The 17,264-nt window shown below is 42.5% G+C and overlaps 1 protein-coding gene across 1 annotated transcript in view; it reads left to right on the top strand.

The window, feature by feature from the left end:
* Positions 1 to 17,264, top strand: part of ELAVL2 (ELAV like RNA binding protein 2) — a 98,987-nt gene that overhangs the window by 32,675 nt on the left and 49,048 nt on the right. Inside the window, exons 2-3 of the mRNA XM_066602012.1 lie at positions 1,741 to 1,831; positions 4,175 to 4,412. Of these exons, the coding sequence (XP_066458109.1) occupies positions 1,760 to 1,831; positions 4,175 to 4,412 (310 nt within the window). The 5' untranslated portion in view covers positions 1,741 to 1,759. The remainder of the gene's footprint in view (positions 1 to 1,740; positions 1,832 to 4,174; positions 4,413 to 17,264) is intronic.

Below are 17,264 nucleotides of genomic sequence, written 5' to 3'. Positions count from 1 at the left end.
TGTATTAATAATTTTCTATTGCTTTACTTCTTCAGCTTGCATTTATTGCATTCATTAATTTCTTGCTACAGATGTAACGCTAAGAGCGCTTTTACATGGGACAGTCTGTCGGGCAACAAATGCCCAACCGGACGTCCCAGCAATAATCGTTCATGCGCTTTTACACATGAATGAGCATCTATGACTGCATGGAGGTGGTCGGGGATCGTTCCAGCCCACCCACCTCCATTCACAGTAAGTGGGCAGTCGTTCATAAGTTAACGACTGCCTGCTTACAGGGAATGATACTCCGTTTTCTCCATGCAGAAACTGAATGACAAACGAGAAGTGAAATTTACACCAAATGATCAGATTTTCTCTGGAATTTGGACAATTAAAGAAAATTCTACAAACCTGATCAGTTTGCTGCTCCTACATAAGACATACGTGGTGCCCCATCTTTTGCTGCTCTACATCTTGTTGGACGAGGAATGACGTCGCCACAACAGGGACGTGATCGTTTGAGCCAATCACTTTAAGCTCACTTCACTCTGTGATTGGCTGCAGCAGTCACATGGCCCTTAGTCGGGACATTATCGTTGCAGCTGGAAGGGAATACTGATGGGGATAAGGGGGGGAGTATGTCTCTGTAAAGCAGGCTAAGCAGGTTTCCAATAGTTTTTTTTCTTAGATAGTCCCTTTAACTTAATACTTAGTGGTACAGTGTTTGACGCTTTAGATTACTAGGTTATGTTTTGCTGATAGAGGCTAGGAACTATACGAGTACTAATGTATCGCACCTTTCTGGAGATGCGTTTTCTGTTTCTGCATAGATCCCTTCTGTTTTTTTTTCCCTTTGAGAGCTTTTACATACAAGTGTAAATAGTTTTATTTGTGCAGTTAGAAGAAAACAATTTCCAGGTTGTTAAAGGCTATGTACACCTTTGCACTTTTTTTTAAATTGATGTGTTTTTGGAAATGAAGACTTTAATAGGTTTTCATTAAATTCTGATTGATTTCTGGAATTTGATTGTCTGGAAGATTAAACTGATGAAAAGAACAGAAAGTTAGAGAAAACTACTATTACAGAGGGCTGTAATTTAATCTGCATGAGTTTTCTACTGTTATCAGCAGTGAAGAGGGGTATAGGAGCAGCAGCTACTTGGAGAATTGGACAGCTGTGTAGTAGTGTGTGGGCGTGGCTATGCTACACAGTCTGTGAAAAAGGAAGAGAGCGGAGTTTGTGCACAATCCTAATACAGACTTAACTAATCAGTGCTGGGAACGCCCCCAAGCCACAGACTGGAATGTAGGCGCAACCTACAAACCAACTATGGGGCTTTAAAATCAAAATGCATGAGAAGGAAAACTCAATGCAAAAAAAACAGATAAGTGAATCCTTTTTTTCTGCAGACTTGGTAAGATGTGTATATTGATTTTTTTTTCATGCGCAAAGGTTTCCATAGCCTTTAAACTTGTACATAGCCTTACAATATTACATGCTTTAGTTTTTATTCACGTGATCTTATTACAGCTATAGATTTAGTGCCAAAAATAAGATTGAGACTGCCTCAGGAAATGAGACTGCCTGCGGATGCAATCCCATTTTTGTCACTAAATATACATCTCACGAGAAGCTGCTCGTCGGAGCAGTATAGCAGTGTTACTGACATAGAAACTGCTAGGATAGGATGATTGTAATGCTATATTTGCATTTTCTTGCTTATCTAACATGCGGTGCTTTTTGTGTCCATATTGCAGACGGCAACTCCAAACTAACATGGCAGTCAGACTGTGTGATGTGGCTTCTCTGCTTAGAAGTGGTTCGTGGGCCGCAGAGCCTTGGACTGGGGTCTGTGGGATTTTCCTTACATTTTTGTAGGCTTGTAATAGTGATATGAGGCCATACCAAAACTGTTAAATTATTTCATCATCTCATTTTCATGCAGCTGAACCTTGCTGAATTAAATATGTATTTATACAAAAATCTACATTCTTGACCATTTTGTATTGATTTGGCTTTGCTTTCGATGGTTTTGGTAATTGGGCAAGAATTGGGCGTTTGGATATGTTTTGGTATGATCTCAAAGACCATTTGCTTTATTAACACATTGTGAGTCAGGATGTCGATAAGTTGCTTCCTCGTTCACAGTTTAGAGATTTCATTTTGCTCATATAGTCGAAACTCTTGTGGGTTCTTTCCACACAATATTCATTACTTTGTAAAACTTCAACACGAGTATCATTTTATTCCGAGCAGATGGTCCTATAGCTGAGCAATGCTATTATTTCCGCACACCCGGCCTTGTGCAGCTGTTCACTTGAATGTTGGCTTAAGATCTCATTTTTGCCACCTGAAGAGAGAAATAAATGTGCAATTGGGCAAAAATTATATTTTGTGAAACACCATTCATTACTTGCAGAGTACGGTGTCAAGACATTGTTCGGCAAAGCACAGACTAAGAGTAATTAAGGAACTTATTCCAGAATGATAGTCTGTAGCGTTGTCTGCAGAATTCTTTTTTTCTTTTTGTAGAATAGATGGTGGAGATCTATCTAGTCCATCTTGTTACCTACGTAGAAAGCAAGATTATCGGTTTGGTGGTGTCCTTGTATAAATGTTAGATGTATCAATCTTTACGCCTTCTAATTGGAATGCGAATTGTTGATCTCTGCTGATGTACTGTACAAAATATTTCAGGATATTTCTTGGGGAAACACTTTTTACTTGTTTTTATCAAATCACTTCGCAGCTCCTAATTAAGCATTGCCAAAGGATTTTTTTTTAAATTGAGGTTAAAATCTGTATTAAGGGTTTTCGCATGTTTCAACCCCCCCCCCCCTCCAAAAAAAAACGTATTGTCATTTGCTCTGTTAACCCTTTCCAATCCACTGTCTGACGTCTTCCTACATTCTGATTGAAGCCTGTGCAGCTCCGATGTCGGAAAATGTCCTGCAGGGTATTCTTAATATATATTACCATCCGCATTGTTGTCAGGGCCTCTCCAGCATGTCACGTACTGCAGTACTGGCTCTAGCCAGCAGATGGCGACATTGTATAATGGCAGAAAGAGAAAGCCCCCTAGGAAATCATGAAACCAAAATTGGATTGCAAAGGGTTAAACAGAAATTTCCGTAGGTTTCTTTCATTAGCCTGTTCTGTTTTAGGCTTTGGAGAAACACTAATGTCCATTAAAATCCATAAATGTATGCATGTTGGTATCTAGGTGGTATAATGTTTCATACTCTCTGCATCAGCCCTCGGGAAAACGCATAGTGGGGCATCCGGCTTTACCTTGGAGAATAAGGGTTGTCCTAATCAAACTTAAAGGGGATGTCTAATAAAGACTGATCTTGCCCATATTCACTCTTATGGGGCATAGAGACACTGGAAGCAGTTCCCTTGCTTGGCACTCCTCTTTGAGACAGAACGGGGAGCTACTCGGATGACTTGTACTGTCGCTTTGTTATTCTTCCTGGAAATGCCCCTACATAGTCTGGTAGTTTTGCCATTCACCTACTGGTTTGGTAACGCCCAGTTGCCCCCCCAAAAAAGTTGCAACATTCCAGCTTATCATTCTTAAAATTCTTTTTTTGAAATGGAAGCTGAGAAACGCTAGTAATTTGTGTAGATGAACACGATATAGTTTTCTTTCCTGGAATATCTGCTTACTAAAATGAGAAAGCGTGAATTTTTGTGGCATAGAAAGCACACCTCCGAAAGATTTTTGTATTTGTAGTACATACAGAGAGCAAACTTAAAAGGCATTTATTGAGAGGTGTACCGAAATGTGAGGCTTACTACCTATCTGTCTGGGAAAGTGGTATTATTGTGCATGGCTGTTTTTGAGCTCTCGTAGACTACAATGGACACACATGGGTCACCCCTCCCTGTGAGACACCAACGGGTAGTTGAAGTTATCGCTTAGTTCAAATTGCAGCACACTTTATAGTCCTGTTTAGAATTGGGGTATCGGTTTACCGATCAGTTTGCAAATTCGGCAAAAGAGTGCATATATATATTTTTTTTCTTTAGTTACAACTTTTATTAGAACTTTTTAGCAAGTGCTTAGTAATCAGCACAATTTATTACTGAGAGGATTGAGAAATATCGCTAATTGTAGACAGTTTCAATATGAATTGGTTTTGACAGCTTTTTTTTTTCCTTCTTTCCTCTATTCTGTCTCGTTAGCAGGTAATTGCTGCCATGGAAACACAGCTGTCCAATGGTCCCACTTGCAATAACACAGGCAACTGTCAAAACACCATAAACAACTGCACATCACCGGTGGACTCCAGCAATACAGAGGATAGCAAGACCAACCTAATAGTCAACTACCTTCCTCAGAACATGACGCAAGAAGAACTAAAGAGCTTGTTTGGGAGCATCGGTGAAATAGAATCCTGTAAACTAGTCAGGGACAAGATTACAGGTACGCCGCATTGTTAAATCACAAGTATTGCAGGGAGTTTGGGTATTTTCTATTCAACAATTGCCACCGGTGCTGCTTGCATAGAATTTTGGGAGGGATCAAGAATTGATGGCAGTTTATCCAAACCGTTGCAGAAGGAAAGTACAGGAGTTCAAAGCGGCCAATCTGACCTCTACTCTTATTCTTACTCTGTTCATTGGAACAGCGGTCTTTCATACAGGCAACTGTACAACTTCTTTTTGCCTCAGTTTTATATATATATATATATATATTTTTTTTTTCAATTGTCGTTCATTATGCTTTTTACAGGGAATAGAATTAAGAATTCTGTCTCAAAAGGTTTTATAGGGCATAGGGGGACAATGCTGCCCGGTGTACCTTAAAAGCCCTGAAATCTACTTTACGAACTACTGTACATGTATGTACATCAAATTGGAGTGGTACGGTGGGATGTTCACTGTTGGATAGTGGTTCTGGGCTTTGTGCCATAAGGGGCCGTCAACCCCTCTCCTAGCTTTTGATTGGCTCAATTGCGAAACTACCAACCAATCAAGAGCCAGGGGAAGGAGTTGACAATCGCTTACTGCAGAAAGTTCAGGACCAATATCCAGCAGTGAATTAAAAAAAAAAAAAGTACACAGTAGGCAAGTCGGCCGGGGGAAAAGAGGAAGGAGAAAGGAAATCCCTACTAAGCTTTAGAAGGAAAAATCAGTACGGGAATAAAGCTGTGATTTGTATGGGAATTAGTGAAGACGGCAGCATCCTGATCGCACTTGACTCGCATCCAGCATGCTAAAAAGCTATGAGCAAATTGGAAATTGCAGTGACGGGGCCTTTAAAATAAAGATTGGAGCTTGAAATTTACTAGTTACCTTAAGTTACGAAATTTGTACTAGAATATGTAGTATATTTTTCCATGACACGGATTTTCTAGAACCTTTAGCAACTAGATACTATTTCAGAAATAAGCATAAGACATAATATATTTGCGTTGTGTAGGTGTTTAACGGATTTACGTGGCTTTTTTTTTCTACAAAGTTTCTTCAGAATTGTTTTCCATAATGCTAAAGTACTAAACAATTAAGTGAATAAACCCTGAATGGACTTAAATGGCAAAAATGTCATCTAGAAGCCTTCTGGATATTCAGCTACTATGGCCAGGGTCTGGGTGTAGCAGTGTCAAAATACACTTAGTCACTCTTACTGCTAATGTGGACAGGGCTGCGGTGATAGTTATGTATGTTAGTTGTGAAGTAGGCAGGTTAATTTGTACTTAAAATGGTTTCCATGTTTGAATCATCAACAAAGATGCAGCATAAGGTCTTGGTCACAGATTTCAACCCTGGACTGCTATGGCTGCGACCGTATGCTACCTCTTGTCCGGTTATTCTAATAGGCATCTTGAGTTTCAATTTATTTTATGAGCGGCAAATGCTGCTCTCTCCACTTATTAGGCTCCCCTCTAAACTGTTCACTCACTCTGCAAAGCTACTAAAAACCATCTTGATAAGACTAACAGCTCACTGACAGGTCAGATTACATGCTGCTCATAAAAGTCTAAGGTGAGAAAAAGGGTGCAAAGTGAGAGAAGCGGGAAGACACAGTTGCTGCTGCAGGTAATAAGTGTTTTACACTCAGTTTCTGGAATATCACCTACGCTTCCCAGTATTTTTCTATGCTTTCATGCTATTGCTACTTCTGCAAATGAGACTGAGATGGGGAGCAGGATTTCTTCTATGTGTTCAGAGTATGGAGAACATGACAGCTGCTAGTCTCTACTCATTAGCTAAGCGAAAACTGAGAATTGGAGATAAAGCCTGCAGAGAAGTAAACTGATGAAAAATGCAGGTTGCAAGTTGTATAACGACCAGAAATGGGTTTTATCCCTTTTGTTCTGTACACATGATGGCTTATTCTGAAGTGTTAATTGAAAGATTAGTACACTTTAAGGGGAACCTGTGACGTCCCCGCAGCACCGTAAACTGGATAGGAAAGCGTGTGGATGGCACTGTGAAAAATTTGGATTTGCAGTGCAGCACAGCCTTCAGTGGTGGGCACCCCAGGAGCCAGAGAGCGGGTGAGTTTAAAAAAACAAACCTTACCCGACTCCTTGTTACACCCCCTGCATACCATAACATAGTTTACAGTGCAGTATGGTCGTGACGTGTTCGCTTTAAACATGTATATGCAATTTCTTAAAGGGTTAAAAATCTTTAACACCGTACCCCTTTGTAAGGTACATCTACATCACAAGAGCTCTCGGGGTGGGTATGAAGTGGGCTCAAGAACATAGCCTGCTCCATACGCAGTGGGTGTCGACTGTTAAGGAGCTGATACCAGCCCTAAAGGCCACAATCGTCAATATCTCTGATCATGGCTAATTAACCACTTGAATCCCATTGTCTATAATGACTGCAATACTTGCGCTATCAGCTGGTAGTACCCTCATGCACTCCATTAGCGCCCCCTGACTTGATTGTGGTTCTGATGGGTTGTCATGGCAGTCCAAGGTCTAATGAGTGGTCTGAGCACTGCCATGTATGGAAGCCTATTTAGTCTTTAGCAGGTTCAAAAAAAAAAAGCAATCAAACTTAAATACTTTAAATCTGTCCTTACAGTGCCTCTAAAACGTCAACTTAAAAATTCAAGCTATCATTTCCCTGTGATGACTAAGAATAATTAAAAAAAAAAAAAAATACAGCTATAGAAATGCGTTGATGAAAACAAGTCACTACATCCTTTAACGCTCACGGTCATTTAAAAAAATAAGTGAATAAAAGAAAGTTTGTTCTATCTCCCTTCTAAACTGTTTACTTTTATAAAAAATTGTTTTTGGTAAACACCATTTGGACTAATTACTCGCAAAGGCTGCTCTTAGACAGCCCACTTTTTACAGTGGTACAACGCTCCCATTGATTTTAAAGGGGTTGTCTCGCGCCGAAACGGGTTTTTTTTTTCCATAGGCCCCCTGTTAGGCGCAGGACAACCCCAAAGGATGTGTTAAAAAAAAAATAAAAATTTTATTACTTACCCGAATCCCAGCTCTGCAACGTCTTCCTTCTTCCTTCACCAAGATGGCCGCTGGGATCTTCACCCACGATGCACCGCGGGTCTTCTCCCATGGTGCACCGTGGGCTCTGTGCGGTCCATTGCCGATTCCAGCCTCCTGATTGGCTGGAATCGGCACACGTGACGGGGCGGAGCTACGAGGACCAGCTCTCCGGCACGAGCGGCCCCATTCACCAGGAAGAAGACCACACAGCGCAAGCGCGTCTAAAAAAGCAAGAAGACATCAGAATTAGACGGATCCATGGCGACGGGGACGCTAGCAACGGAGCAGGTAAGTGAATAACTTCTGTATGACTCATATTTAATGCACGATGTACATTACAAAGTGCATTAATATGGCCATACAGAAGTGTATAACCCCACTTGCTGCCGCGAGACAACCCCTTTAATGGAGTTTCATAGACGAGAGCTGAAAATTTTTGAGCGCAGTCCACTCTATTTTTGCGCCTTTTTAATGCTTTTTAACACACCATCACCCATCAGTGCTAAGATTTTTTGCCTTAAAATTACACCAAAATCATAGCAGTAGCATTTACAGAACTCGAGGTATAGCCGTTTGAAGTGGGGTCGGGAATTTTGAATTTATAGCTGTCCCTTTGCCGTATGTGCCGTAGGCAGGGGGGACAAGCTGGCAGCGGAGTTAAGATTCTTCTGTATTTCTCCCTGTCCCAGTATAGGGGTGACATGAATTTTTGTTCATGACACCCGCTCCCTCCTTTTCCTCATACATTAAAACATATGTATTCTGATTGTCTCACACGAGTTCTTTTCCTAGAAAAGCAGTGAAATGAGGGCTTGATCATCTAATCACTTCTCTGTAGTGTTTAATCCAACAGATGCTGCAGTTATTGCTGACATGTCATATAAACATTATTGAAATTCAAAACTTTTCTTCCCCTTACAGAAGGCTTTAAATTTTGGAAAAAAAAACTAAAAAAATATACACATTATTGATATTGCCACATTCATAACTTATACTTTAAAATATTTTTTCCAGTATGGTACATTCCATTAAAAAAAAGGTAATGGCAGAAGAGCAGTTTTCTGCTCATCGCCCTTTTCCTAAACAAATAATTAAAAATTCATATATACCTCTAAAATATTGCTAATAAAAACAATAACCGGCCCCAAAAAACAAGCCTCATTCAGCTCTCTTCTGTAAAGTAAATGTACTGCGATGTGGTGCTACAGTCAGTGAATCAGAATAAAACCTCTATAAATTTGGTGTTGCCATAAGTGTACTGGCCTCTACCATAAAGTTAGCCTATTTACACCACATGGGGAACGCCGTAAAAATCCAAGAAATAGTGAAATTGCAGTTTTTTGCCCCCAGCAAAAAGTTATTCGAAACGTTATATGTATCCAAAATTGGTTCCTGTAAAAACTAGAATTCGTCCCGCAATATAAAAGGGGTCATACAGCGACCTGGATGGAAAAATATGGTAAGACCACTGGAACGCAAAACTGGATGCAATTTACTGGCTCTTAAGGCTAAAATGTCACCAAGGGATCAAAACTGCATTTAAGGCGACTTGAGTTCTGCGTCAAATATGTTTACATGAAACATAAATTCTAAATCTATAATTTAAAAATTGAAATTTTTAGAATGGGTTTTCCAATTTTTAAAATGACTGATCGGGGGTTAAAGCATGCCTTGCTATTGCAGAAACCTTTAGGCTGGGTTCACACAGGGCGGATTTGCCGTGGTTTTGCCGCGGCAGATCCGCCCGCGGCAAAACCGCCTGCGGACGCTAATCTCGGGATTGGCCAGCCATGTGGATGAGATTTCTCAGAAACCTCGTCCACACGGGACGGCTAATCCGCTGCGGTAAATCCGCAGCCGCGGTTTCAAAAGAAGCAGCATGTCTATTTACCTTTTTTCTTTTTTGTTTATTTTCGTCGAGGCCGCGCTCACCTCTATGGGAGCGCCGGCCGCAACGGAAAAGCAAGCGGCCAGGCCGCGGCTTAAACTGCGGCGGTTCTCCCGGGGGAAATCTTGCGGTTTTTGCTGCAGCCAAACCGCGAGATTTCCGACGGGAATCCGCCCGGTGTGAACCCAGCCCTAAGGCATAGAGATCAAAATAATGACATATACAGTGTCTAATAGAATGTTATCTCCATAAGGATGCTGACTGGTTTTACCTTAAGGCGATAGTTATTTTAAATATCTGTCACTGTTTGGATCTGTTTAGGTTGCAGGGATTGCAAGGCTTGCTTTAAAGCGTACGGAATGTTTCAGGTGTTTCAGAATAAGCGGACATGAAATGTAACACTATTGCTGGCCATTATATGACTTGTACATGGCATTTTTCAAGTTTTCCCCTTTGAGGGGAATTTCTCTGTCGGAGTTTCTCTTGCTTTCATCCTCCTCCTCTCAGTCTCTATAGATGTCTATGGGCAGCATGAGGTGGCAGCAAGCACAGGCGGCCCATCTCCCACCAATTCCTGTAATACATCTTAGTGGCCATACTATAAAGTGGTTTCTCAGTACAAAAACATGTTCAGTAAATAGTAATTTTCACTTTTCTAGTTATTACATTGTTGCATAAGCACAAGTTTGTAAAATTAGTGACCATTTGAAGGGCGTCTCCTGTGATTGTTTTTTTTTTCCATTCGTGAAGTAGCTATTTCCCCAGTGTATATATGAACTAGTGTTACCTTGGTTAGTTATATTGTATCTCAGTTGGTCATGTGATCTGTGTTCTGACAGCTCAGTACTAGGTTTGTGTTCAGTTTCTAGTCAGTTTGTCAATCTGTGTGATGCTATTACATGGACCTACCTCAAACTGCCCAGATGGGGACACAGACCCTGTTCATTTCAGTTGGACGGATAGTTGAGCTCAGCTATTTGTCTGCCCCATTGAAATGCGCTCACCAAGCAGAAGCACTGTGTTCATCAAGTAGGACAGCGGGCACAAGGGGAGCTGGTGACTTGGCGCTTCTGGATAAAAGATGGCAGCAGAAGAGCACATGGCTGGTTTGGAGCCTGTGTACATGTCTAACGGGCACGGGAGCTGCAGCCAGGCTGGTGGGTCACTTATGGGTGTTACTACCAAGGAACTTGTGCCAGGCCGTCAGAGGGTCTGATGCGTGACAGGATATCTGTGTCTCAGGTTGCATCGGAGCTTGCCAGACGCACGCCTCTTATCCTCTTTAGTGGAGCGCCACCCTCCGGCGGTACCCCCATTGGATTGAATGCAGTGTCACCACTCTATCCATTTTAATGGGGCAAACAGCCGAGCATAGCGCTACGCTATGTGCCTACCAGCAGCTCTATTCCCCTCTAGTCTACAGAAATGGGACAGGGTATCTGTAACTGTGAAATAGGAGGACTACCGGTCCCCTATTTTCAGGATTGGTGGAGGTCCCGCTGCTTGGATCCCCACAAATCTTATCAGTTTTCATCCATCCAGTGGATCCACTACAGGCTATGCCTCACATTCACTCATCACCATAGCCTCTACTGGATGGGCCACAGAAAGGTAACACGGTGCCACTCTTATGAAAGTGGTCTAAAAGAAAAATACTCTTTCCCCACAGCAGCCAATCACAGCGTAGCTTTCGTTTCTTATACAGAGGTAAAAAAAAAAGCTGTGTTGTGATTGACACAGTCGCCATCCTATGAGGGCAGAGTTGTTTTGATAAATTGCACATCAGACTAAGGCCAGTCTCAGCCATCATTCGCTGGGTGCCACCTGCGAGAGACGCGCACCACAAGTACGTAATGACGTGGCATACTTGCTACGCGCTGCTAATCGCCATGCATTATCTTGGCATGTAAGTGAACATATAATACATGTCAAAATAGAACAGGCTGCAATTTGTCTTGCGTGCGAGCGGAAAAAAAAGTGGAAAACCTTTTTATTGGAAAGAATAACGGATTAAAAATAAACCTTTTTTTCCTATTTCTAATAAAAATCAAAAGAAAAAATATTTGTTGCAGTATTCCTGAAATTCCAGTCTATTAAAATAAGGGCGGTGTCAAATCTGCAGCAGGGATTCTGCTTTCCTGTTCCGTTCGAGAAGCAGGAAAGGCGAATCCCCACCGCCGAACAGCATCGGACAGAACCCACTGACTATAATGGGGTCCACCCGCTTTCCTGGCTATTGGGCAGAAGAAAAAGCGCTGCATGCACTATTTTCAGCCGAATCTGTGATGGAACCTCCATCCGAACGTTCCGACGCAGATAAGAAACCGGCCTAACACATTATTTTGCTTGCACTGTGAATGTGGTTAGAAAAAAAATTAAACGGAATCATGCTATATTTTTTCACCCCATCTCCAAGGAAAAATGTAATCAAAACCAATCAAAAGGACTTGCACACCAAAGTTGTTGCAATAGAAACTTCAGGATGTCCTGCATAAAATTAGCCCCGGTAACTTTCTAACTTTTTGGACTACTTTCTTGACTAAGGGTGCTTTTACACAGAGCGATTTATCGTTCAAAAAAATCAATAATCATTCAGTTTAAACAGGTCAACGAGTCAGCGATGATTCATTCGTGATCGTTCACTTCATTCAAGCATGAAAATTCTTGTTGGCTCGTTCGCTAATCGTTCGGTTTAAGGACTGATCGTTCCGTCCTTGTTCACCGGTGCAATTAATGTGAACGCCTTGTAAGCAATTTATCTGCCTGTACAAACAGGCTGAATGAGCGAACTCTGTCATCGTTCACTCATTCGAGTGATAAAGCGTTCCGTGTAAATAAGCCCCTAGCTATATTTCTAGCGTACAGTCAAACGTCAGTTCAGGTATTTGTGTGTTACCTTAAATACATCTGATGCAACTAATGAAGCTCTTGATTAGTTGCACCTAGTGTCCTTGAGACCACACCCGATTTGCAAATGTGTGATCTTAACAGGAATTCTATTCAGGTGCTTCAAATATTCTGACACTGCAGTATTCATTAAGGCCTCATGTCCACGGGGAAAATCAGATCCGCTGCAGATTCTCCATGTAGAATCTGCAGCGGGTCCCTCCTGCCCCGCGGACATGAGCGCTGAAAATAGCAATTTAAAAGCATTTACCTGTCCGTAGCGGGCGGCGAAGCTCTGCTCTTCCTCACGGCCGGATCTTCATTTTCGTCCGGCGGATGAATTCCTGACGCCGGCGGCACGTCGCCGGCACGTTGTCGACGTGCCGCGCGCATGCGCCGGGCACATCCGCCGAGCCGAAGCAAGGGAGATGCGGCCGTGAGGAAGAGAAGAGCTTCGCGGTCCGCTGCGGGTGAGTAAATGCTTTAAATTCCTATTTTAGGTCTCCCGCGGATCCGGACGGCTTCCATAGGCTTCAATAGAAGCCCACGGGAGCCGTCCCCGCGGGAGACCCGCATGAAAATGGAGCATGGTCCAGATTTTTTCATGCTCCATTTTTTTTTTTAAATCACTTTTATTGACGATCCGCGGGTATTTATCTACCCGCGGGTGGTCAATGCATCCCTATGGGGTGCGGATCCGCGCGCGGGAGATCCGCTGCGGATTGTAAATCATATTTTGCCCGTGGACATGAGCCCTAAGGGCTCACTCAGATGAGCGTATTTAGCCTCCCTATTACTCGCATATTTTTTAGGCGCATAATACGCAACAAATACGCATGTAATATTTGTAATTACTGCATATTTTATGCACCAGACTCTAATATTGGTGAGTATTATGCACCAAAAAAAATTCAGTTTTTTTTTTTTTTTTCATACGCGTAAAATGCGCAGGCAGGATTGAATGGCCCAATGGAAATCAATGGGCTTTTAGAACTGTGTATGACATGCGCTAAAAATATACGCAGGCTAAATAGGCTTGTCTGAGTGAGCACTAAAAATGACATTTTGTGTTGAAATTGAAGAAACCACCCTTCGTTGTGTTTAGATATTTAAATTGTTCGTTTGAGGAAAAAAAAAAAGTTTGACAGTCTGCAGATTTGGCCAAAAATTTGCAATGGTGGTTGAATAATTTTGACTGCAACTGTATGGTGCGGATTTTTAATTGTGGATTTCGACTCCTCAAATGATGGTGTGAAATCTAATGTCCAAATCTGCACCAAAATCCACAGCAGAAATTCTGCAACAAGTGAACATATCCTTTATAACTCCAGTAACCAGGCCATGTTATTTATGACTTAGGCCAGTGTGTCCCAACTCCAGTCCTCGGGGACCCCCAACAGGTCATGTTGTCAGGATTTCCTCAGTGTTGCACAGGTGATGTAATTATTACCGGTGCCTCAGACATTGCCACAGGGGTTCTTACTATAGGAGATCCTGAAAACATGACCTGAGGACTGGATTTTGGGACACACTGCCTTAGGCCATGCCAGAACTTGGGCTTAACAATGGAATTCAATACAGTGATTACTGGCGGCTTTCGGAGGTGTAACTTGTCTAAATATAGCAGCAAACCCACATTAAGAAATAGAACTTGAGAAATGCAGACGCCACACTTGTCATCTTGAACTGTCTTGGAAACAGAAGGAGCAGAACTTGTCCCTGGCCAGTAGACATTTTACACTACATTGCTCTAAAAGCCTATATAAACTCCATGGCATATGAGTCAATATATTCATTTTTTTAATTTAATATAAAAAATGTATTATCTGAGTGGTAATCTTCAGAATGAATCACTTGATAACTGCATGGACACTTAAAGCGACGGGACAAACATAGATGGCCCCGCGGCTCCTCTGACTGCGTGATGCACAGTGTGTGTTAGTATGCATTGGAAGTCTAATGATGCTTTACACCGAGCGATTTATTGTTCGCACGAACAAACTGTGACCGTTCACTGGTGCAGCCTGTTTATACAGGCAGATAAATCATCACATTGACAGGACCAGTGACTGAGAGCCACTCAACAATTGGTATTTAAACCGAACCATTAGCGAACCAGCCAAACCAGGATTTTCGTCCTTGCATGAAATAAACAATGAAAATCCATGGAGGAGTTTAAAAAGGAACTTGATGTCTTTCTGGAGCGGTAGGATATTACAGGATATAAATCTTAGGTTAATTGTTAATCCGGGTATACAGGCAGGTAGGAACTATTAGGGGTTGATCCAGGGAACAGTCTGATTGCCATTAGGGAGTTGGGAAGGAATTTTTTCCCCAAAAGGGCTAATTGGCTCCTGCCTCTTGTTTTTTTTTTGCCTTCCTCTGGATCAACAACACAGGAGGATAAACAGGCTGGACTAGATGGACATTGTCTTCATTCGGCCTTACATACTATGTTACCATGATGAGCGAACGAATGGTCGTTCATTGTTCAATCATTGGCTTAGTTGACACTGAACAGTTATCGAACAATCCAGCGTTTTTAATTTTTTTATTTTTTTTAAAGTTAGGAGTAGAGATAAACGAGCCTACTCGGCCACGCCCCTTTTTCACCCGAGCGCCGCGATTTTCGAGTACTTCCGTATTCGGGCGAAAAGATTCGGTGGGCGCCGTGGGTGAGTGGGGGGTTGCAGCGGGGAGTGAGGGGGGAGAGGGAGAGAGAGAGGGCTACCCCCCGCTCCGCCACGCCTTCCCTCGCCCCCCGAATCTTTTCACCCGAGTACGGAAGTACTCGAAAATCGCGGTGCTCAATCGAGTAATTACTCGAAACGAGTAGGTTCGCTCATCTCTAGTTAGGAGTCGTGTGGCCCTATTAGCAGTTAGTAAGCTCCAGGTCATATTGAGTAGCAATCATCCATTTAAACTTGGTGCTATACTGGACCTCCATGTCTCAGATTGCATAGGCATATGAAAAATAATTGTATGAAGGATCTTTTTGCATTGTTTTTCTGCAAGGTAGCGTTGATTCCAGTTGCCTTTTCAACCTCCATGCAGAAAATTGCATGGGTACAGAATCCATTATAGGTTTGAATAGGTGAGGCAGAGACTTTTTTTTTGGTCAGTTTCATTAGTTTTCCATCAGTTTATTTTTTTTATTTATTTATTTTTATAAAACTGAATCGAAATGCATTGATGTTGTGATGTGAAAAGCGCTGAAGCCCCCATAGTGTCCCATGAGTTCCAAGTTACATCGGACTCCTCTGTAATGCTGAACGCTGTCAAAAGGTCCCCCTAGCATCTATAGACTTCCCGTAACAATTTGCCCTTTGTAATTATTCGAGGTTAATGTTAAGTGATGGGAAAAGTAACGCATGCACCGAATTGTAAGAGATCTGCCGAGGTTACAAATATTTATATACATTTTTTTTATTTGCCCTTTTTTTTTTTTAATACTTTGATTTCCTAAAGTGGCATTGTTTAAGTGTTTACCAAGTGAGCTATTGTGCATCGCATTAGTTTTTGCAGATTTTTTTTATTTTTCTACAGTTCCCCCGAATGTAAATTGATTTCATACATGCAGTAAAATGCATGTTGCTTTCTTTAAACTGTTTTTTTAAGATTTTTTTCTAAATGTCCACTCCTGCTGATTCACATGCATTTTCTTTTCTGCCATGCTTTGCGGATTTTCAAACTGGCATTTCCTAAAATAGAAGGTATGTGGACATTCCTTTTATGTATATATTGTACTCTTTCCTTATCACCCCCCGTGTGCACTTCTGTGTTTGACTTGACAATCCCTTCATATTATTGACTAATACTGGCATGAATTTTTGTAGTTCAGTGGGCTTCTTGCCTTTAGGGTGAAGTCACACGAACGTATATCGGCTCGGTTTTCACGCCGAGCCGATATGCGTTGTCCTCGTGTGCAGGGGGGGAGGATGGAAGAGCCAGGAGCAGGAACTGAGCTCCCGCCCCCTCTCTGCCTCCTCTCCGCCCCTCTGCACTATTTGCAATGGGGAGAGGTGGGACGGGGCGGGGCTAATTCTCGGAACTTAGCCCCGCCCCGCCTCTTCCCATTACAAATAGTGCAGAGGGGCGGAGAGGGGGCTGGGAGCTCAGTTCCTGCTCCTGGCTCTTCCATCCCCCCCCCCCCCCCCCCCCCCTTACACACGAGGACAACGTATATCGGCTCGGCATAAAAACCAAGCCGATATACGTTCGTGTGACTTCACCATTAAGCTGTTAAATTGAGTTTTCCCACGATTGCAATATTGATGGCCTAGTCTTGAGGATATCGGAATGATGGGGAGGTCAGATTTGGCACCCCTGCTGGTCAACTGCTTGATGGAGGCTTGCCATTTGCTGAGCACTGTGGCCTCTTCATTATTTACATTGCTCCTTACACATATATATTGTACACTTATTAACCGCTGTCCATAGCAGCAGCATTTTCCTATTTACTTGAATGGAACTGTGTGGAGCAAGACACAAAATGAGAAGACCGCAGCATTCACTCAAGTGCTGTAGCCCCTGTAAAAAGCTGATTAGCAGAATTTTTGTGTCTGCCCCAACGAATTAAAATTGATGGTGTATCCTAACAATGAACCATCAATATTGTAATCTCAGTTTGACATACTTTCTGTGATCTCTGCGTGCTTAAAGGGGTTGTTTAGTTACCAGGCAATCGAGCTGCATTAAAATAATAAACGTTAGATAGATCCACCCCTCCGTGGACGCCAGGATTCGGAGCTGCAGCCCCCTCAGTCCTGGTGATTGTTGTGAGCCTTGCCACTGGAAAACAGGTGACCGCCTGTTGGGATGTGAGTGCCAATGCCAGAACAAGCGGTGACGCTGTAGGGCCTCATTGGCTGCAGTGGTCACCTGATTTCCTGTAACCTCATCCCGCAACAATCACCAGGACCACAGCGGGCCGATAGTGCTGGATCCTGGCGGCTGCAGAGGGGTAACTGTTTTTCAGTTTATTATTTAAATGCAGGCAGCCCTATTGAAGCGGAGTTGTCCTGTA

This window comes from Eleutherodactylus coqui, chromosome 5 (genome assembly GCF_035609145.1).
Source record: "Eleutherodactylus coqui strain aEleCoq1 chromosome 5, aEleCoq1.hap1, whole genome shotgun sequence".
Taxonomy (NCBI): domain Eukaryota; kingdom Metazoa; phylum Chordata; class Amphibia; order Anura; family Eleutherodactylidae; genus Eleutherodactylus; species Eleutherodactylus coqui.
This window is presented reverse-complemented; position numbering and strand designations above follow the sequence as displayed.